At 46.4% G+C, this 22605-nt stretch overlaps 1 protein-coding gene across 1 annotated transcript; it reads right to left on the reverse strand.

The window, feature by feature from the left end:
- Nucleotides 1-755: 755 nt before the first annotated feature.
- Nucleotides 756-19315, reverse strand: LOC137524155 (nicotinamide N-methyltransferase-like). The gene is made up of 3 exons (XM_068243729.1): nt 18996-19315; nt 13453-13660; nt 756-1797 (listed from the first exon to the last, which is right to left on the reverse strand). Exons 1-3 carry the CDS (start codon nt 19144-19146, stop codon nt 1374-1376), a joined length of 783 nt encoding a protein of 260 aa, XP_068099830.1. The 5' UTR covers nt 19147-19315; the 3' UTR covers nt 756-1373.
- Nucleotides 19316-22605: the final 3290 nt, after the last annotated feature.

Here is a 22605-nt window from a genome sequence, read left to right on the forward strand (position 1 = left end):
ACCGCCCGCTGCCCGGCCTCAACGTCACTCTGCTACTCGGACTCCTCCTCCTCCTCACTCCACTGCCAGCCAGTGCCACCAGCCCAGGTACTATTGAACTTGCTTTAAACTTTTTTTATGGGGAAGCGGGCGGAGGGGGGAGCGCTAGCGGAGGGGGTGGGGGGAATTTCCGACCCCCCCCCGCGACCGGGGCATGCTCCCCCCTTATGCCTGCGACCCCATAGGGCCCCCAAAATGGGCATGTTCGGGGGTCCCATTGACTCCCATTGAGTTCGGCGTTCGGGCCGAACATGCCGAACATCTGGCCCATGTTCGGCCTGTTCGGCCCGAACCCGAACATCCAGGTGTTCGCCCAACACTAGACATCATGGACTGAGATAGACAAAATCACCCATGACAGAAACCGGTGGCATACAGTTGTTGAGGCCCTTTGCTCCAGTGGGAGACACAGGATTAAGTAAGGAAGTAAATTCTACCACAGCTTAACCTCCTTGGCGGTAACCCCGAACGTAGTTCGGGGTAAGCCGCCGGAGGGTGCCGCTCAGGCCCTGCTGGGCCGATTTGTTTAATTTTTTTTTTTGCTGGACGCAGCTAGCACTTTGCTAGCTGCGCCAGCACCCCGATCGCCGCCGCCGCGCGCCCGATCGCCGCTATCCGGTGCGACGCGCGCCCCCCCCCCCCCCCCAGACCCCGTGCGCTGCCTGGCCAATCAGTGCCAGGCAGCGCCGAGGGGTGGCCCGGGACTCCCAATGACGTCCCGACGTCAGTGACGTCATCCCGCCCGTCGCCATGGCGACGGGGGAAGCCCTCCAGGAAATCCCGTTCTTTGAACGGTATTTCCTGATCGGAGATCGCCGAAGGCGATCGAAGAGGGCGGGGGGATGCCGCTGAGCAGCGGCTATCATGTAGCGAGCCCTGGGCTCGCTACATGATATAGAAAAAAAAAATTAAAAAAAAAAACTGCCGCGCTGCCTCCTGGCGTATTTTTTTATACCGCCAAGGAGGTTAATATCCCTTCCACAGCAAACATCATCATAGACTTATATTACTGTGTAAACTCTTCAAAGGGGAGGAGGGATTAATTAACCTTCTGGCCATAGTGTCCTTACCTTATCAAATATAGGAAGTTTTCTGTTATTTGCATGCTGAGTTAAGCTTGTTACTGTAGCTAAAAAAAATCTTGCTGGCACTGAATAGTCTCTTCAGTTAGGCAAAGGCACCAGACTGAGTAAAATTAAAAAGAAAAGGGGACATATAGAGACCTATTTTAGAAAAAAAAGGGGGTTTATATTTATTTTTGGGGCACTAACAATTTTTGGTAATTTTTTATTTTTGAATGTTACAACCCCTTTTAAAATAAAATGTTTAAACTACTACTTGGTCTTGCAAGCTGTGATAAACATAGCAGCTTTATAATCAGTGAGTGTGCTGTCATTCCTCCTCCTCTGCACTGCATAATAATCAATAACAAAGCCCAACTTGTGGAGGGCATTTTTCACAAAGCTTTCATCAAATGTAAGACTATGACACCTGTGTTCTCCAGCCGTGAAATAAGTTGTATTCAGTGCTGCCATTAGTATCAGGTGGCCTCCAGGTCTCAACAGCTTTGAGATCTTCTCCAGGTTCCTCATGTAATCATCTTCATCTTTGCTGATGATATCGGCTATCCATAAACTGGTGACACAGTCAGCAAGTGGAAGCACAACAGGGTGCGTTATATTCTCACTTTCAAAGTCACATGATATAACGTGACTGATGGATGTCTTTAGTTGCTCCTCCTTGTCCTCAATTTGGGTACTTAGGGGAAAAAAAATATAATAATTAAAAAAAAAAACACTATTAAGTCTTAAAAAGAAAAACTGAAGGGATTTTTTTAAATAAATAAATTATATATATATATATATATATATATATATATAGAGAGAGAGAGAGAGAGAGAGAGAGAGAGAGAGAGAGAGAGAGAGAGAGAGAGAGAGAGAGAGAGAGAGAGAGAGAGAGAGAGAGAGAGAGAGAGAGAGAGAGAGAGCAGCTTTGTTAGTGTGGTCTTCAGTCTGGTTAAGTTAACTCCCATTTACATCACTATTCTGCTAGCCTATCATAATTTTTTTTAAGCCACACAATGACTTATAATTAGCTTTCAGAAAAGCTTTGGCTGCAGTCTGATTGCTTACTGCAAAAATAAATTAAAACACAGTGTAAATGTAAGTGGGATTAGAACTACAATGGTGCTTGAAATTTTGTGAAACACTTAAGGACCGCAGTGTTAAACTCCCTAAAGACCAGGCCATTCTTTACTTAATTGACCACTGCAGCTTTAAGGCATAGCTGCAGTTCCGCACAACACAGCACACAAGTTACCCCCCCTCCTTTTATCCCCACCAACAGAGCTTCCTGTTGGTGGGGTCTGATCCCCCCACAGTGTTTATTTATTTATTTATTCTTTTGCAAATATTTACATTATTCTTTTACTAATAGATGTTACTATTTTTTTTTCTAAAATCCCTTCCTCCCCCCAGCCAATGACGGCGATCCGCTGTCATAGGCCTCAGCCTATGAGAGCCGATCACTCTCCTGTGTCCCAGGGGGACAGCCGTGTCACACGGCTGTCCCCAGTACAGAGCTGCTAGATCGCAATGCTGTACATGCTATTTAGATGGCGGTTTTGCCATCTAACAGTGTCTCAGAAATCGCCTCTGGGAGACTGAAGGCGGAGTGGAGCTCTGCCTACCAAGCGGAGATGCGAGCGCAGCAGCGCACACAATCTCCTGCACAAGCCAATTCCAGGACCTGACGGCAATTGGCGTTAGGCAGTCCTGGGGCTGCCGCTGTGGTCACGTCCATTTGCATGACACGGTCTTCAGGTATATAAATAGTTGTATATTTTTTATATAGGTCTGATCAAACAGGCTGAAATTGTTTAGATTGCCAACAAATCAAATTAAAATTGCATACTGCTTGAATCCACAAATTTGCTGGGTATGCTAAGAAGCACAGCAGGTAGGGTCGGTCAGATGCAAATAATTTTGAGTTGGTACAGGATTATGCAAATTGGGATGGCCAATGAAATGTAAATAATTGTGAGTTGGTACAGGATTATGCAAATGTATTCAATTTGAAAATGGACCAAGCAAATTTTACCTCAGCAGGATTGATTAGTTAAGGCCTCCTTTCCACGGACTGTTGAGCTGTGTGCTCAGCAAGCAGTTACCAGGCAGAAATGAGCAGTTATCATGCAGTAACAAGCAGTTACCAGGCAGCAGTGAGCAGTTGAGAGAGTTTGAGAGGCATTTCACTGCCTATCAACAGTTCGTGGAAAGGAGGCCTTAATTTTCAAGCTGCATACATTTGCATACAAAATGTGCATAATGCTGCATCAACTCAAAGTAATTTGCATCATGTTGACCATACCGGTCAACATTAGAGTTGGGCCGAACCTCCGATTTTAGGTTCGCGAACCGGGTTCGCGAACTTCCGCGTAAGGTTCGGTTCGCATAAAAGTTCGCGAACCGCAATAGACTTCAATGGGGATGCGAACTTTGAAAAAAAAAATTATGCTGGCCACAAAAGTGATGGAAAAGATATTTCAAGGGGTCTAACACCTGGACCCCCAGGTGGAGGAGTGGGATACATGCCAAAAGTCCCCGGGAAAAATCTGAATTTGACGCAAAGCAGCGTTTTAAGGGCAGAAATCACATTGAATGCTAAATGACAGGCCTAAAGTGCTTTAAAACATCTTGCATGTGTATACATCAATCAGGTAGTGTAATTAAGGTACTGCTTCACACTGACACACCAAACTCACCGTGTAACGCACCGCAAACAGCTGTTTGTGTAGTGACGGCCGTGCTGGACTGGTGCGCACCATGGCGAGAGTGCAGGTTTTGGTGGCTTTACAGCCCATATGGTCGCATACAGTGGCGGGTTCACTGAACAGAACAGGTATGCAGTGGCGGGTTCACTGAACAGGTATACAGTGGCGGGTTCACTGAACAGAACAGGTATACAGTGGCGGGTTCACTGAACAGAACAGGTATACAGTGGCGGGTTCACAGTACAGGTATGCAGAGGTGGGTTCACAGAACAGGTATGCAGTGGCAGGTTCACTGAACAGGTATGCAGGTATCCAGTGGGCTCACTGAACAGAACAGGTATGGTGGGCTCAGAACAGAACAGGTATGCAGCCAGGAACAAGCTAAGCCTAACTAATCTTTCCCTATGAGAGACAGTCTGCAGCAGCTCGCCCTACTCTCACTAACGCAGGCACACGAGTGAGCGTAATGGCCGCCGCTGCCTGCCTTTTATTAGGCGGGGAGTGGCTCCAGGGGCTAGTGTAGCCTAATTGGCTATACTGGGCCTGCTGACTGTGATGTAGAGGGTCAAAGTTGACCCTCATGGTGCATTATGGGGTGAACCGAACTTCCGCAAAAGTTCGCCTGCGGGACGCGAACGCGAACCACTGAAGTTTGCAAGGAACCATTCGCAGGCGAACCGTTCGGCCCAACTCTAGTCAACATGATGCAAATTACTTTGAGTTGATGCAGCATTATGCACATTTTGTATGTAAGTGGAACAATCTTTTTCAAAAGCTCTATACACACATTTTATACATTTTAATTAACTATCTATTTTAATTAACATAACTAAAGTAACTTAATGACAGTATGTTTCTTTAGGCTGAAGTTCCCCTTTAACATACCAATGAGAATCTGGAGGATTCCTATTGGTCTGATAAAGGACCAATGGGGAGCACCTGGCGGTAATTTTAAAGATGCTTCGGGAGGCTTGCAGTACGAAAGTATATATAATTGGTTTGTTCTTGCACACCCTCTAACCACACCTTAAATATTTAATTCTCCAATTTATTAAATTGTATAAAATGTGTATAGCAAGTGGTGGTGGCAGGAAGCAATGTGTATGGTGGGAGTGTGTGTAGATCTTCAATCAGTTATCAGTCTGGAAGAGAAGGGTGGTCAAGCCTCCCCCTTTCCCCTAGAACCCTTGTCCAATACATGTACAAGGGGCTCTGCACTACCTCAGGAGAAGGTGGAGGCCACTGACACCTGGGAGGGAGGATCATGGTGGCATCTGGGAGTCCCCTTTAGGAAGGAGACTCCCACCCCTGGGGTAGGCAGGGTGCTGTGGGTGCCTTGCCCTCTGTGAAAATAGGTACAGCTGGGGAGGGGTACAGGGAGAGCAGCAGCTGCCGCTTTTATGGGCTTTTGAAATCCCCTCCATTGCCCCTATTGGTCTTATAAAAGACCAATGGGAATCATCATTGAATTGTTAAAATACCTACAGAGTGCAATGGAGGGGATTTTAAAGATGCTCTGGGTCTTTCTATACTCAGTATACAGTGGCAAGTCCAGGGCTGAGGATTGGTTTGATGTGTGCGAAGCTGTTGGTCACTCAGTTGTTGGGGCAGGGATCACTGTTAGACCCCTTGAAACATCTTTTCCATCACTTTTGTGGCCAGAAACATTGTTTGCCTGTCCATTGAAGTCTATTGCGTTCACCGAGTCCGCCAGTTCGCAAATTTTTGCGGAAGTTTGCGTACGCGGCTCGCGAACCTAAAATATGAGGTTCAGGTTATCTATACCCCTCGGATCCCTTGTCCAATCATTGGACAAGGGGCTCTTTCCCACCTCCGGTGCCCCAGGAGGAGGTGGGAGTGATGACTCCCTGGGGGGGGGGGGGGTTCATGGTGGCATCTGAGAGTCCCCTTTAAAAAGGGGACCCCTTTGAAATTTTAAAATGGATTTTAAAAGGTCTTTTTGAAAAATGTTTTTCCTCTTGTTTACACCATGTAAGGGGGCTTTGCTATTAACCGATAAAGTCGGCGGGTTTTCTGGTGATAATCACAGATATTTTTCCGATGATCACAGCCGTGATCACAGGCCAAATACTTGGAATAACGGCTGAATTTGTTATGGACTGCCATGATCGATTCTCAATCACGGATTCGGAATCATGATGTTGGATAGTGAAAAAATGCTTGTGAATCAGGCTGTGCCATGATCACGGATTGTATCCGAGCACCACTATGTGTGAATACATACAATCCGATGTGAAAGTTTGGGAAACCTTGTTAATTGTCAAGATTTTCCTCTATAAATCATTGGTTGTTATGATAAAAAATGTCAGTTAAATATTTCATATAGGAGACACACACAGTGATATTTGAGAAGTGAAATGAAGTTTATTGGATTTACAGAAAGTGCACAATAAGTGTTTAAATAAAATTGGGCAGGTGCATAAATGTGGGCACTGTTTTAATTTTATTGATTCCAAAACCTTTAGAACTAATTGTCGGAACTCAAATTGTCTTGGTAAGCTCCTACCTAGTAACCCCTGACCTACATACACAGGTGTATCCAATTATTAGAAAGAGTATTTAAGGGGTCAATTGTAAGTTTTCCCAATTTTTTTAATTTTCACTGAAGAGTACCAACATGGGGGTCTCAAAACAATGCTCAAATGACCTGAAGACAAAGATTGTTTACCATCATGGTTTAGGGGAAGGACACAGAAAGCTGTCTCAGATATTTTAGCTGTCTGTGTAATGATTCCGCGTGCCCGCGATGGTCCGGGCACTTCCGGATTGCGTTCCGCATCGCCCTCTCCAGCGGCGGTGGGTGTACGCATGCGTTCCAGGGGACGCATGGGTCGCACGCGTACGTCCATGCGTCAGACGCATACGTCTATGCATCAGACGCGTACGGACACGCGTACTAACTATGCGTCAAGGCGGCGGGCGACCTGGAAGTGACGCGGCCAGAGGATATATAAGCACTTCCGGTCCGCGGCCGCATGCCGGTTATAGCGTTTGCCTGCTGTAGGTAGGCTGTGTCTCTGGCAATCTCTGTATTTGCTACCTGTACTCTGTGCTTCCTGAAAGCTGGCTTAGCTGAGCACTGTGCTGTACTATCATCCGCAGTCCCGTGGGTGCTAGCTAGCCTCTAGGTGTTAACCTAAACCTGTACCTGATCCATTGTGTATGACCTGGCTTGAAATAGACCACTCTCCTGTCTGATCCCCTAAACCTGTACCTGATTAACTGTGTATGACCTGGCTTGAAATAGACCACTCTCCTGTCTGATCCCCAAAACTTGTACCTGATCAATTGTGTATGACCTGGCTTGAAATTGACTATCCATTCACGTGTGTCCGTCCGGGGCAGAGCCCCATTCAGTTGGTGACGGCCCGGTGCCCGTTACATTATAACCGGCCCCATTACTTATATACTTGGCATGGAGGATTTGCAGCGGCATATTGATCAATTGGCCGAAGCGGTCAAGGGGTTAGTCGAGATGGTCACCCCTTTAGCGCAAGCGTAGATTGCCGCCCAGGCCCAGGCGCAGGCCGAAGCGGCAGCCATGGCCGCAGTGCAAGCACAAGCTGCTGCCGCCCCTCTTGACATGCCCATAGGTATGGAGGACAATGCACCTCCCGTTCCAGCTCCTCCGCCTCCAGGCGAGCCAGTAGTCCCTGCGCCTGTAGAGCACCTTCCGGAGCCTAAGCTGCCCCTCCCAGAAAAGTTCTCTGGAGATCGGGGTTCTTTTAGTAACTTTATGAACTCCTGCCGCATGTATTTCTATGTGAGGCCCAGAGCCTCCGGGTCTGAGACGCAGAGGGTGGCCCTGGTGATCTCACTATTACAGGGAGACCCGCAGGCCTGGGCATTTAGTCTCTCTCAGGGACACCCTGCCTTGTCCTCTGTAGAGGAGTTTTTTCAGGCCATGAGTGTTCTCTACTCTGACCCAGACGTTACTACTACGGCCTCCCATAAACTCCGAGGTCTTAGGCAGGGGAAGAACTCTGCAGAGATTTATGCTTCCGAGTTCAGGAGGTGGTCAGTGGTCTCCCGGTGGAACGATCCGGCTCTGTTAGACCAGTTCATACACGGGTTGACGGAGACAGTTAAGGATCATCTGGTCAATTATCCACTCCCAGTGACACTGGATGATGCCATCACCCTAGCCATCAGGGTTGATCGGCGGCTACGTCAAAGGCGGCTAGAACTGAGTGGGGCCACCAGTGCAACTCCCCTGGTGGTGGAGACAGGGACTCCTCCTGACAGTTCAGAGGAACCAATGCAGATTGGTTCGTCCAAGCTCTCTCCTGCAGAGAAATCACGGAGACGTGCCCAGGGCCTGTGCCTCTATTGTGGAGGAACGGGACATGTGGTCCGAAACTGCCCAGAGAAGAAGTCGGGAAACTCCAATGCCTAGGTGGATCTGAGGAAGTTCATCTGGGCGGGCAGGTAATTCCTCCTAAAGGGCCACGATTCTTACTACCTTTTTGCCTCGACTGGCAGGATAAGGGGATAACGGGACAAGCCTTTGTGGACAGTGGGGCTGCAGGGAATTTCTTAGATGTAGAACTGGCCAGGAAATTAGACATTCCCTCATTGCCTTTGAGTAAGCCCATGCAAGTCACCGCCATTGACGACTCCCCGCTGCAATTACTGACCCCGATAGCGGTAACCCCGGAGCTACATCTTAAAATAGGGGTCCTGCACTCAGAGAAGATTACATTCTTCCTGTTGAGTATGCCGTCTACTCCAATGGTATTGGGATTGCCCTGGCTAAGGCAGCACAATCCCATTGTGGATTGGCAGTCAGGGCAATTAGTGAGTTGGTCTGATTCATGTCATAGAAACTGTCTAGCGGGTCTGCCCGTCCTCAGCACCCAGCTGACGGCACCGCAGGTACCCGAAGCCTATGGACAGTTTGCAGATGTGTTCTCCCCACGGGCGGCAGAGGAGCTGCCTCCACATCGGCCGTATGACTGTCCGATCGATCTTTTGCCAGGAGCAATGCCTCCAAGGGGCCATCTGTACAGTCTGACGGGTCCTGAGAGGGTGGCAATGCGGGAATACATACAGGAGAATTTAGGTAAAGGGTTCCTTCGACCTTCCACCTCTCCTGCGGGGGCGGGGCTCTTCTTTGTTGAGAAGAAGGACGGGGGTCTCCGACCCTGTATAGACTACAGGGGCCTGAACAGAATCACCGTAAAAAAACGCTATCCTTTACCCCTAATTGAGGACCTATTTGGGCAGATCTCGGGGGCTCGGGTGTTCACTAAATTAGACTTGCGGGGAGCCTATAACCTCATCAGAATTCGCCAGGGAGACGAATGGAAGACTGCCTTCAACACCCACGAGGGGCATTACGAGTATCTGGTGATGCCCTTCGGGCTTTGTAATGCCCCTGCAGTCTTCCAGGAGTTTGTAAATGACGTCTTCAGGGATTTTCTGGGGAGATTTGTCATAGTCTATCTGGATGACATTCTGATTTACTCCCCATCCCTCTCTGAGCACCGAAACCACGTCCGGGCCGTGCTGCAGAAATTGAGAGAGCACCAATTGTACGCCAAGCTCGAGAAATGTGCCTTTGAGGTATCCCAAGTACCCTTCCTGGGGTACATCATCTCCAGTTCGGGTCTAACCATGGACCCAGCTAAGGTTTCGGCGGTCCTTAACTGGCCACAACCGACCAACTTGAGGGCTCTACAAAGATTCCTGGGGTTCGCTAACTTTTACAGGAGATTTATCCAAGGATTTTCTCTCAAAGTGGCACCTCTAACAGACTTAACAAAGAAAGGGGCCGATCCTACTCGGTGGTCCACACAGACCCAACTTGCTTTCAGGGCATTGAAAGAGGCCTTCTGCACTGCACCAGTCCTAGTGCACCCAGATGTTACACAGGCCTTCATAGTGGAGGTCGACGCATCCGAGCTGGGTGTTGGTGCGGTTCTCTCTCAATATGCTGGCACTCCCAAGAAATTGCATCCCTGTGCTTTCCTTTCAAGGAAGTTCTCTTCCGCTGAGCGGAACTACGATATCGGGAACAGGGAGTTGTTGGGGGTTAAGTGGGCTCTCGAGGAGTGGAGGCAGTGGCTAGAGGGGGCAGCATATCCGGTCACGGTGTACACAGATCACAAGAATCTGGAGTACATCGAGTCAGCGAAGAGATTAAGCCCAAGACAGGCCCGGTGGGTGTTATTCTTTTCCAGATTTAAATTCACCATCACATACAAACCAGGTTCAAAGAACGTGAAGGCAGATGCCTTGTCGCGTTACTTTAGTCCAGTGAATTCTGAGGGCCAGGTCCCCGAGCCTATAATACCTGCTAACTGCATCTCAGCTGCTGCGACTGTTCCTCTCCTAGAGGAAGATTTCACACGCTTTCTCTCTTCTTTTCAAGGTAATGCTCCTCCTGGGAAGCCGGTCGACTGCATTTATGTGCCGCCTCAGTGGAGATACAAGGTACTGCAACAGTTCCATGACGACAAGGCCGCTGGTCATCCTGGACAAGCAAAGACCCAGGAACTTCTATCCCGTTGGGTTTGGTGGCCGTCCCTGTCTCGAGATGCGAAAGCATTCGTCAGTTCCTGCCCTATTTGTGCCCGAAGCAAAGTGTCCCGCACTGCACCTAGCGGTCATCTTCAGTCGCTACCGATCCCTTTCAAGCCTTGGACAGACATATCTATGGACTTTGTGGTGGAGTTACCTGCCTCAAAAGGATATACGGTCATCTGGGTAGTGGTTGACCGCTTTAGTAAGATGTCCCATTTCATTCCGTTGAATAAACTACCCTCTGCAAAAGAATTGGCTGATCTGTTCATTATTAACATCTTTCGCCTCCACGGGGCGCCCGAGAGAATTGTTTCAGATCGTGGTGTCCAGTTTGTCTCTCAGTTCTGGCGTTCGTTTTGTTCTCGCCTAGGCATCACGCTATCATTCTCCTCGGGGTTCCACCCTGAGACGAATGGCCAGACTGAGAGGGTAAACCAAATCTTGGAACAGTACCTGCGGTGCTATGTGGCAGGGAATCAGGAGGAATGGGCGTCTTACTTGCCCTTCGCAGAATTCGCTGTTAACAACTCCGTGAGTTCCTCTACGGGCTTGTCACCATTTCAGGTGGTTACAGGCTCGAATCCAAAATTTTCTCCCTTGTCGGGCCCACCTTCTAATTCTCCTATGGTAGAGGACTGGGTGGGACGGATGGCGGAGGTGTGGAACAAGGTCCGGGGAAACCTGGAAAAGGCCACTGGGAAACAGAAGTACTTTTCTGACAAGTTTAGGTCCCCAGAACCGGAATTCCGTCCAGGGGATCTGGTTTGGGTATCAACCAAGAACATCCCACTGAAGCAACCAACACCAAAGTTGGGTCCGCGGTTCATTGGACCATTCCCTATAGTAAAACAAATTAACAAAGTGGCCTACAGGGTCAAGCTACCAGGGTCCTTGAAGGTGGGAAATTCCTTTCATGTCTCCTTGCTTAAGTCAGCAAAGGATTTTCGAGCCTCCACCACCCCCCCGCCTCCGGTGGTAGTACAAGGGGAGACCGAGTTTGAAGTGGAAAAAATTTTGGACTCGAGGTGGGTTAGAAACTCGTTACAGTATTTGATCGAGTGGAAGGGATACGGACCTGAAGAACGGCGGTGGGTCCCGGCACGGCAGGTGCATGCCCAGGAACTGGTTCAGGAATTTCATACCAAATTTCCCAATAAGCCGACGTTAGAGTGCCCGGAGGTCACTCCTCAGGGGGGTAGGTAATGTAATGATTCCGCGTGCCCGCGATGGTCCGGGCACTTCCGGATTGCGTTCCGCATCGCCCTCTCCAGCGGCGGTGGGTGTACGCATGCGTTCCAGGGGATGCATGGGTCGCACGCGTACGTCCATGCGTCAGACGCGTACGTCTATGCGTCAGACGCGTACGGACACGCGTACTAACTATGCGTCAAGGCGGCGGGCGACCCGGAAGTGACGCGGCCAGAGGATATATAAGCACTTCCGGTCCGCGGCCGCACGCCGGTTATAGCGTTTGCCTGCTGTAGGTAGGCTGTGTCTCTGGCAATCTCTGTTTTTGCTACCTGTACTCTGTGCTTCCTGAAAGCTGGCTTAGCTGAGCACTGTGCTGTACTATCATCCGCAGTCCCGTGGGTGCTAGCTAGCCTCTAGGTGTTAACCTAAACCTGTACCTGATCCATTGTGTATGACCTGGCTTGAAATAGACCACTCTCCTGTCTGATCCCCTAAACCTGTACCTGATTAACTGTGTATGACCTGGCTTGAAATAGACCACTCTCCTGTCTGATCCCCAAAACTTGTACCTGATCAATTGTGTATGACCTGGCTTGAAATTGACTATCCATTCACGTGTGTCCGTCCGGGGCAGAGCCCCATTCAGTTGGTGACGGCCCGGTGCCCGTTACAGTCTGTTTCCACAGTTAGGAACATATTGAGGAAATGGAAGACCACAGGTTCAGTTCAAGTTAAGGCTTAAAGCAGCAGACCAAGAAAAATCTCGGATAAACAGAAGCAATGAGTGGTGAGAACAGTCAGAGTCAACCCACAGACCAGCACTAAAGACCTGCAACATCATCTTGCTGCAGATGGAGTCACTGTGCATCGTTCAACCATTTGCCACACTTTACACAAGGAGATGATGTATGCAAGAGTGATGCAGAGGAAGCCTTTTCTCCGCCCACAGCAAAAACAGAGCCGCTTGAGGTATGCTAAAGCACATTTGGACAAGCCAGCTTCATTTTGGAACAATGTGCTGTGGACTGATGAAACTAAAATTAGTTATTTGGGCATCACTAGGGGAGTTATACATGGAGGAAATACAACACAGCTTTCCAAGAAAAACACCTGCTACCTACAGTAAAATATGGTGGTGGTTCCATCATGCTGTGGGGCTGTGTGGCCAGTGCAGGGACAGGGAATCTTGTTAAAGTTGAGGGACACATGGATTCCACTCAGTTTCAGCAGATTCTGGAGACCAATGTCCAGGAATCAGTGACAAAGCTGAAGCTGCGCCAGGGCTGGGTCTTTCAACAAGACAACAACCCTAAATACTGCTCAAAATCCACTAAGGCATTCATGCAGAGGAACAAGTACAACAATCTAGAAGAATGGCCATCTCAGTCCCCAGACCTGAATAAAATTGAAAATTTGTGGTGTGAGTTAAAGAGAGCTGTCCATGCTCGGAAGCCATCAAACCTGAATGAACTAGAGATGTTTTGTAAAGAGGAATTGTCCAAAATACCTTCAACCAGAATCCAGACTCTCATTGGAACCTACAAGAAGCGTTTAGAGGATGAAATTCCTGCAAAAGGAGGATCTACTAAATATTGATTTCATTTCTTTTTTGTGGTTCCCAAATGTATGCACCTGCCTAATTTTGTTTAAACAATTATTGCACACTTTCTGTAAATCCAATAAACTTCATTTCACTTCTCAAATATCACTGTGTGTGTCTCCTATATGATATATTTAAGTGACATTTTTTATCATAACAACCAACGATTTATACAGGAAAATCATGACAGTTAACAAGGTTGCCCAAACTTTCGCATCCCACTGCACTTATCTCTCCTTAACTATAAAAAGGGAAAAGTATGAATTTTCAACCCTTCATACACTGCATTCACACAATATCTCACCTCTTTCCCTCTAACTTTGTGGCATGGGCTGATGTGTGCTTCCACTCCATAGCTCCAGTACGAGCGTCCTTCCATTTGCTTGTCTCCATATTGCATTTCTCATTGAGCTTCAGTATAATGATGTCCTTGAAGACATCACAAGCTGAGTAGAGATGATGAATGAGGGAACCCATACTGACATCAATCAACACATCTCCCTTTATGAAACCTGTAGAGTTGTTAAAAAAAATAATCACATTTATCTAATCATAGTCATAGGAATGGATGAATTAAAGAGATGCTTATCCTCAGGTGGCACTGTTACATAGTTACATAGTTACTTTGGTTGAAAAAAGACATACGTCCATCGAGTTCAACCAGTACAAAGTACAACTCCAGCCTGCTCCCTCACATATCCCTGTTGATCCAGAGGAAGGCGAAAAAACCCTTACAAGGTAAAAATTCCTTCCCGACTCCAGATGGCAATCAGATAAAATCCCTGGATCAACATCATTGGCATTACCTAGTAATTGTAGCCATGGATGTCATTCAACGCAAGGAAAGCATCTAAGCCCCCTTTAAATGCAGGTATAGAGTTTGCCATAACGACTTCCTGTGGCAATGCATTCCACATCTTAATCACTCTTACTGTAAAGAACCCTTTCCTAAATAAATGGCTAAAACGTTTTTCCTCCATGCGCAGATCATGTCCTCTAGTCCTTTGAGAAGGCCTAGGGACAAAAAGCTCATCCGCTAAGCTATTATATTGCCCTCTGATGTATTTATACATGTTAATTAGATCTCCTCTAAGGCGTCTTTTCTCTAGACTAAATAAACCCAGTTTATCTAACCTTTCTTGGTAAGTGAGACCTTCCATCCCACGTATCAATTTTGTTGCTCGTCTCTGCACCTGCTCTAAAACTGCAATATCTTTTTTGTAATGTGGTGCCCAGAACTGAATTCCATATTCCAGATGTGGCCTTACTAGAGAGTTAAACAGGGGCAATATTATGCTAGCATCTCGAGTTTTTATTTCCCTTTTAATGCATCCCAAAATTTTGTTAGCTTTAGCTGCAGCGGCTTGGCATTGAGTACGATTATTTAACTTGTTGTCGATGAGTACTCCTAAGTCCTTCTCCAAGTTTGATGTTCCCAACTGTATCCCATTTATTTTGTATGGTGTTAGACCATTGGTACGACCAAAATGCATGACTTTACATTTGTCAACATTGAATTTCATCTGCCATGTATGTGCCCATATAGCCATCCTATCCAGATCCTGTTGCAATATGACACTATCTTCCTTAGAGTTGATGATTCTGCACAATTTTGTATCATCTGCAAAAATAGCAACATTGCTCACTACTGTATCCACTAGGTCATTAATAAATAAATTGAAGAGCACTGGACCCAGTACAGACCCCTGTGGGACCCCACTGCTAACAGTCTCCCATTTTGAGTATGATCCATTGACCACAACTCTTTGTTTTCTGTCCATTAGCCAGTTCCCTATCCAAGCACACAGACTCTTCCCCAGTCCTTGCATCCTCAACTTTTGCACCAGACTTTTGTGGGGAACAGTGTCGAAGGCCTTAGCAAAGTCTAAGTATATCACATCTACAGCATTCCCAATATCCATATTAGCATTCACTACCTCATAAAAGCTGAGCATGTTAGTCAAACAGGACCTGTCTTTAGTAAACCCATGTTGATGCTGAGAAATAAGATTATTTTCTACTATGAAGTCATGTATAGTATCTCTTAGTAACCCCTCAAATAGTTTGCATACAACTGATGTTAAGCTTACAGGTCTATAATTTCCTGGATCTGATTTTTTGTCCTTCTTAAATAATGGGAAAACGTGGGCTGTACGCCAATCCACTGGGACTCTGCCAGTTGCAAGAGAGTCACAAAAGATAAGATAAAGGGGTTTATCTATAACTGAACTTAATTCCCTTAGGACCCGAGGATGCATGCCATCCGGGCCAGGTGCCTTGTCTATTTTTAATTTATTTAGTCTTGCCTTTACTTCTTCCTGCGTTAAGTATTTAATATTACAGTTAGAAGATTGAGACTCTTCCGCCTCTGTAATTTGCAACAGTGCTGTTTCCTTTGTAAAGACAGAAGCAAAGAAAGCATTTAATAACTCTGCCTTACCTTGGTCATCCACCATTGAGTTTCCACCTTCATCCTTTAGGAGTCCTATACAGTCAACCTTTCTTTTTTTAGAGTTGATGTACTTGTAAAACTTTTTTGGGTTAGATTTGATATCCCTAGCGATTTGATTTTCAGCTTCGATCTTTGCCAGCCTAATTTCTTTTTTACAATTTTTATTGCACTCCTTGTAATTGCTGAGTGCAGCCTCGGACCCCTCCTGTTTTAGGACCTTATAGGCATTCTTTTTCCTCTTCATTTTATCTCTAACCTTTCTATTCATCCACTGTAATGGGGTACCCAGAGCTGCTGCTGAACCCATTACAGTTCCTTAAAGGGGCACTATTGCAAAAAAAAAAATGTAAAATTTAAAATATGTGCAAACATAAACAAATAAGAAGTACGTTTTTTCCAGAGTAAAATGAGCCATAAATGAATTTATCCTATGTTGCTGTCACTTACAGTAGGTAGTAGAAATCTGACAGAAGCACTAGTCCATCTCTTCATAAGGGATTCTCAGCAAGGCTTTTATTCTTTATAAAGATATTCCCCAAAAAGGATTTAAACAAAGATGCTGGACAGCTTCCCTGCTCGCTACACAGGTTTTTGGCAGTTGGACAGAGCAACTGCCTTTCACTAAGTGCTATTGAAAATAAATACATTCCTGAGAATCCCCCCGTGAAAAGATGGACTAGTCCAAAACCTGTCGATTCTGTCAGATTTCTACTACCTACTCTAAGTGACAGCAATGTAATAGAAAAGTAATTTATGGCTCTGGAAAAAACGTACTTCTTTTTTGTTTATGTTTGCACATATTTTAAATTTAAATTTTTTTTTTTGCCATAGTGCCCCTTTAACCTTTTAAAACACAGGCATTAGTTACACATATTTCCACATATCTGATAAACCATGGAATTTCTGTGAAACATGCATATTTTAAATAAGCCTCCATGCAATACATCAGATGAACATGCCAGAGACCTGCCAGCAGGCTGCTATTCACCTCCATGTAGGACAGCAGCCACGCTGCATGACCAGCTCCAGACTCCATACAAATCAACAGAAATGCGCAGACATTTCCTGGGCATTCTTATAGCCTCTGCTGAAAGTTCTGTCTAAAGATCTGCAACAGTAACTGTTTAATAATTACTAAGGACACAGGCATTAGTTACAAGTATTTGCAAATACACAATAACTGCCTAGAGACCCAAGATTCCCTATTTTCACAAAGCAGGACATGCATTACAACAGATACTAGATTTTAACAGATGAAGCACAGACCAAAAATAAGAAATTTATATTATTTACTGTATTTATTAAGCACTTCCATACCAGCAGTCTCTGCCCCCTTAAAGCGGAATATAACCCTGAATTTCAACTTTGCTCTAAAACATTATTTACAGCATATTATATGCAACCAGCATTTTTTTTTTACTAGACCAGCATTGGAAGGGTTACACACAGAGCTTTAAAGTTCCGTGGAGAGAAATGCAGACACATCTGAAGTTTAGATAGATACATTTAAAGAGAACCCGAGGTGGGTTTGAAGAATATTATCTGCATACAGAGGCTGGATCTGCCTATACAGCCCAGCCTCTGTTGCTATCCCAAACCCCCCTAAGGTCCCCCTGCACTCTGCAATCCCTCATAAATCACAGCCACGTTGCTGACAAACAGCTTGTCAGAGCTGGCTGTGTTTATCTCTATAGTGTCAGTCTGCTGCTCTCCCCGCCTCCTGCAGAACTCCAGTCCCCGCCTGCATCCCTTCCCTCCCTGCTGATTGGAGGGAAGGGAGGGGGGCAGGTACCGGAGCTCTGCAGGAGGCGGGGGAGCAGCTGAGACTGACACTATACATGTAAACACAGCCTCACAGCACGGCTGTGATTTAGGAGGGATTGCAGAGTGCAGGGGGACCTTAGTGGGGTTTGGGATAGCAACAGAGGCTGGGCTGTATAGGCAGACCCAGCCTCTGTATGCAGATAACATTCTTTAAACACACCTCGGGTTCTCTTTAAGTACACACAATGTAACAAGTGTGGAATGTGACACACACTCTGGCTGTGCAGGAGCTCCCGGACACAGAGAGAGAGTGAGTCACATTCCTCACTTGTTACATTGTGTTTACTTAAATGTATCTATCTAAACTTTGGCTGTGCAGCATTTCTCTCCATGGAACTTTAAAGCTCTGTGTGTAACCCTTCCAATGCTGGTCTAGTAAAAAAAAAATGCTGGTTGCATATAATATGCTGTAAATAATGTTTTAGAGCAAAGTTGAAATGCAGGGTTATATTCCGCTTTAAGGACCAGAGACCGCTGGTACGGTAAAACACCGCTTCTCAACGAATCGGCGCACATACCAACCGCTCTCACTGGTCACGACGCTGTCTCATCGCCGCAGGCTTCTCTCTCTGCTGTCTCTATAATGGCAGAGGGCTGTCAGTTGGTCAGGAGCTGCTTTCATTGGCTCCTGATGCTGTCTATCAATGGGAGCCAATGCAGTGGTGATTGTAATCAGCTAATTACGATTACGCAAAATTTCATGAAAATTTTCGCATTTACGTAATTACGATTTGTAAGTTCAATTGATTTCGTATAGTGATTAGTAATTTCGCCTAAAATTTTGCGTAATTTTTGCGTAATTTTGTGCCAAATTGGGCAGTGAATAGCAAAGCCCCCATACATGGTAGTGACACCAAAATTGCTACATATGTTCAGGAGGATAGTGGGTACAAGTCAAAAAAGGAATTTTCCAAAAAGACCTTGTAGTTTTGAGAAAATCAATTTTAACAAAGCAAAGAAAAAGTGTTTTTTTTAAACAAAAAAATACAGTTTAAAAACCATTTTTCTTTGCATATTTAAAATCGATTTTCTCAAAAACAACAATGTCTTTTTCAAAAATATTACATTTTTTTGTCTTGCACCCGATATTCACCTTAACATTTGTAGCAATTTTGGTAGCAATAGCATGTATGGGGACTTTGCTATTAACAGCTAAAGTCGGCACAACATTTCGCGAAATTACGCAAAAATTACGTGAAACAATTCACAAAATTATGGAATATTACTATTACATACAAAATTAATTACGATTTTTCCCTGAAATTTTACTTGACAATTAAGATGCGTAAATGCGAATTTCGATGCTAAATTTCGAATATACAAAACTCTGGCCTACCACTGAGCCAATGTGATTGGCTCTCCATGATCACGCGGTCAGGAGCCAACGAAAGTGGCTCCTAACCTGCTTACAGAGCTCTGTCATCTTCAAGATGGCAGAGCAAGCAAATTGTGGCAGGTTCAGATCTGCGGTAATGGCGGGGACGCTTCATTCATCAGGACATTGAATCTATGTGCGGTCACGGCGGTAGCACCACCTGCTGGATGTACATTTGTACTGCGTATATACATACCTGAGCTGAATATATAGTGAAAATTATTCATAGGAAATTTCAAGGTATCATCTGCAAACTCCATGTCTGGCTTGTCATTGTAATATGTCTCAGTAAAAGCTCGGCAGTTAAATGCATGCTTGTGGTAGATCTTCAGTGGTGGGCAATCCATCTTGTGAGATCTTCTCGGCTCTATAATCTCTGCTCTGGTTGTTTGATATCAGTGTTCTCTTTATAGTCATACAAAGCCAGGTGGCTGCATCTGATGCATATTTTACTATATCTATTTGTTATAGTCACATCATATGTCAACCATGAGGTCTCAGCTGACTGAGCTGTGATTGATCATCTCCCTCTTGCTTCAAAATAATTTACAGTGTATTAACTGCTCTTCCAAATGATAGCTTATACCAGTGCTGTCCAACTTCATGGGCATGGAGGGCCATTTTTTTTTCAGACCCCATGGTGGAGGGCCGAAGGTTCTTGATAGAGCCCCCCCCCCCCCCCCCGGAAAAAATGCAATTAAAGGATAATTAGATTGGCAGCACTTTTCACAAAATGCAATTTAAAATAATGGTGAAGTTACGCGCGCCAGAAAACATGAGGGGTCGATTGAGCCGAAAAATGGGTCTGGCCATGGACCAGAATGCAGGTGTGGCCACGGGTGGAGACAAATTTACATGAACTTAGCAATGTGGGACATTAGATTAGGACAGTGGTGGTGAACCTTTTGGAGGCCGAGTGTCCAAACTGCAACCCAAAAGTCACTTATCGCAAAGTGGCAACAGCAATTTAAACTACATACAAACGTTTTAACTCATACATGAACATTATGGAAAATCCAAGTTGAAAATAAACTGTGAAGATAAACAATTTCATCCATCCTACTCCTGAAAAATGTGGGGTTTTTTTTAGAACCTCCCAGTTTTATTTTCCGTTTTAAAAAGCTAAAAAAGTAGGTTTAATGCTATTGTCTCATGATGACGATTCAGCTTTTCCATAGTCTCACAGTTCGCAATCATGTGACCCCCAACAAGACAAATTCAGCAATCATGAGGCCCCCAACAAATCATGAGGCCCCCAACAAGACAAATTCAGCAATCATGATGCCCCCAACAAGACAAATTTAGCAATCATGAGGCCCCCAACAAGACACATTCAGCAATCTAGAGGCCCCCAACAAGACAAATTCAGCAATCGTGATGCCCCCAACAAATCATGAGGCCCCCAACAAGACAAATTCAGCAATCATGAGGCCCCCAACACGACAAATTCAGCAGTCATGAGGCACATAAATAGACAGCATTTCACATAAATAAGCAGAATGCCCCTTTAATATGGTAGACACCTCTCACCTGGCTTCTAAATTCTCCTCTACTGGCTGCTGTGCCTGGCAATTGTGTTTTGGGCTGGATTGGGGATGATGTGTGGGCTGAAATGCCAGGTGACAGGTGTCCCCCCAGTTGAGGTAGTGACAGGTGCCCCCCACTTAGATAGTGACAGGTGCCCCCCACTTAGATAGTGACAGGTGCCCCCCACTTAGATAGTGACAGGTGCCCCCCCAGCTAGATAGTGACAGGTGCCCCCCACTTAGATAGTGACAGGTGCCCCCCCCAGCTAGATAGTGACAGGTGCCCCCCACTTAGATAGTGACAGGTGCCCCCCACTTAGATAGTGACAGGTGCCCCCCACTTAGATAGTGACAGGTGCCCCCCCCCCAGCTAGATAGTGACAGGTGCCCCCCACTTAGATAGTGACAGGTGCCCCCCACTTAGATAGTGACAGGTGCCCCCCCCCAGCTAGATAGTGACAGGTGCCCCCCACTTAGATAGTGACAGGTGCCCCCCACTTAGATAGTGACAGGTGCCCCCCACTTAGATAGTGACAGGTGCCCCCCCCAGCTAGATAGTGACAGGTGCCTCCCCCAGTTAGATAGTGTCAGGAGCCCCCCCAGCTAGTGACAGGTGCCCCCACCAGTAACGAGCCCGTTACCTCGGTGTCCCCGCTGGCCTCTCCGGTGTCCCCGCTGGCCTCTCCGGTGTCCCCGCTGGCCTCTCCGGTGTCCCCGCTGACGATGCCGCTGCTGCCTCACAGATCAGACCTCACAGATCGCGGCAAGCAGAGCGCGCGCATGACACCCGCGCGGCAGAACGTCACATGCGGAAGTGACTAATGATTCACTTCCGCATGTGACGTACTCCGTGCAGGTACCATGCGCCCTCTGTTTACCTCAGTCGCCGCGATCTGTGAGGTCTGATCTGTGAGGCAGCGGCAGCGGGGGGACATAGGAGAGGCCAGCGGGGACACAGGAGGCCACAATACGAGGGAGCAGGCATGGCGCCGATAGCGCAAGCCATGCCTGCATCCCAGGGACACGAGCGGGCCGCAGCAGGTGGCCTCGCGGGCCGGATGCGGCCCGCGGGCCGCCAGTTGGACAGCACTGGCTTATACAAATGAGGGACAAGAGGTTAAAGCTTCCCAGTAGGTGGAGGAATCCACATGCTAACTAAGTGCAAAAAACTAACTATGGGGATTGCTAAGGAGCTAATAACTGGCACTGGTCTAAGTGACTATGGGTCTTCACCAGACCTTCTCCACGCTGGATGTTGGGTCACCAGCTGTATAAGGTGATGGATTACCTTGCTGCCAAATAGTCTCCAGGTCACGACTTTCGGTATTGTCCTACAGTGGCTGACAGAACACTAAAGTATTCAGGGGAGAGGGGTGAGGTGCAGGAGGGAGTCAAGAAAACAGGCGAAAATTAAGGAAAAACTGCAATCAGACTATTTCGGTATCCATGTAAATGGTCAGGGTAAGCAGAAATTAGGCAAAGTCTATAACAGAGGTCAGCAACAAGGACTAGAAACTGGACTAGATCAGCAAAAGTGGTAAATTATGGGCAAACAGCTGAAGAGGTTAATAATTGTTTAAAATACATTAAGTTTCACTAAGCTGCTCAGAAGTAATAGCATCTGGTGCTCTCAAACAGTGTTTTTTATATGCAAAAGATATTTTGGCACCCTTGTGGACGTGTACAGGCAACATTCTCATCATGATGCTAGGCAATACCTTTATGCCCGCAAAGATGATGACAGAATGTTCCATGGTCACACCTGTGTCAACCGGTATGTGGCTCTGGCCGAGACAGACCACTCAGAGGAGTGAGTGGGGGGGGGGGGGGCTGTCCCTGGAATCAGCACCGGGGGGGCGCAGTGACAGATTTTACTTTCCCTGATGCGCCCCCATCGAAGAGTCTATGAAAGACGGTGGAAGGATCCAATCTTCTCCCCGCTTCTTCCTGCTCTCTGCCCCGGAGTTTTGTTTTATTTTATCTCCCTGCTGTAATCAGCGCTTGCCATGTTTGCATCAGCAAAGTAGATCATGTGTATTTCTGTATATCTCCCAACTTTGTAATGCCTGGTACACATGATGCAATTTCCTGCCAGGTGGATGGGTAAAATTGATAATTTCCAGCATGTCCGATCTGCTACTGATGGAGAACAGGATCGATTTTGTGCAGTGTTGATCTGAAAAGCGAGCCTGTTCTTAATCAGGTGCAGATCGGACATGCAGGAAATTATTCTAAAACTCAAACATCTCTGTTAAAGCATGATTGACTCCCTTTTGGTTC

The sequence above is a fragment of the Hyperolius riggenbachi genome, chromosome 7 (assembly GCF_040937935.1).
Source record: "Hyperolius riggenbachi isolate aHypRig1 chromosome 7, aHypRig1.pri, whole genome shotgun sequence".
Taxonomy (NCBI): Eukaryota; Metazoa; Chordata; class Amphibia; order Anura; family Hyperoliidae; genus Hyperolius; species Hyperolius riggenbachi.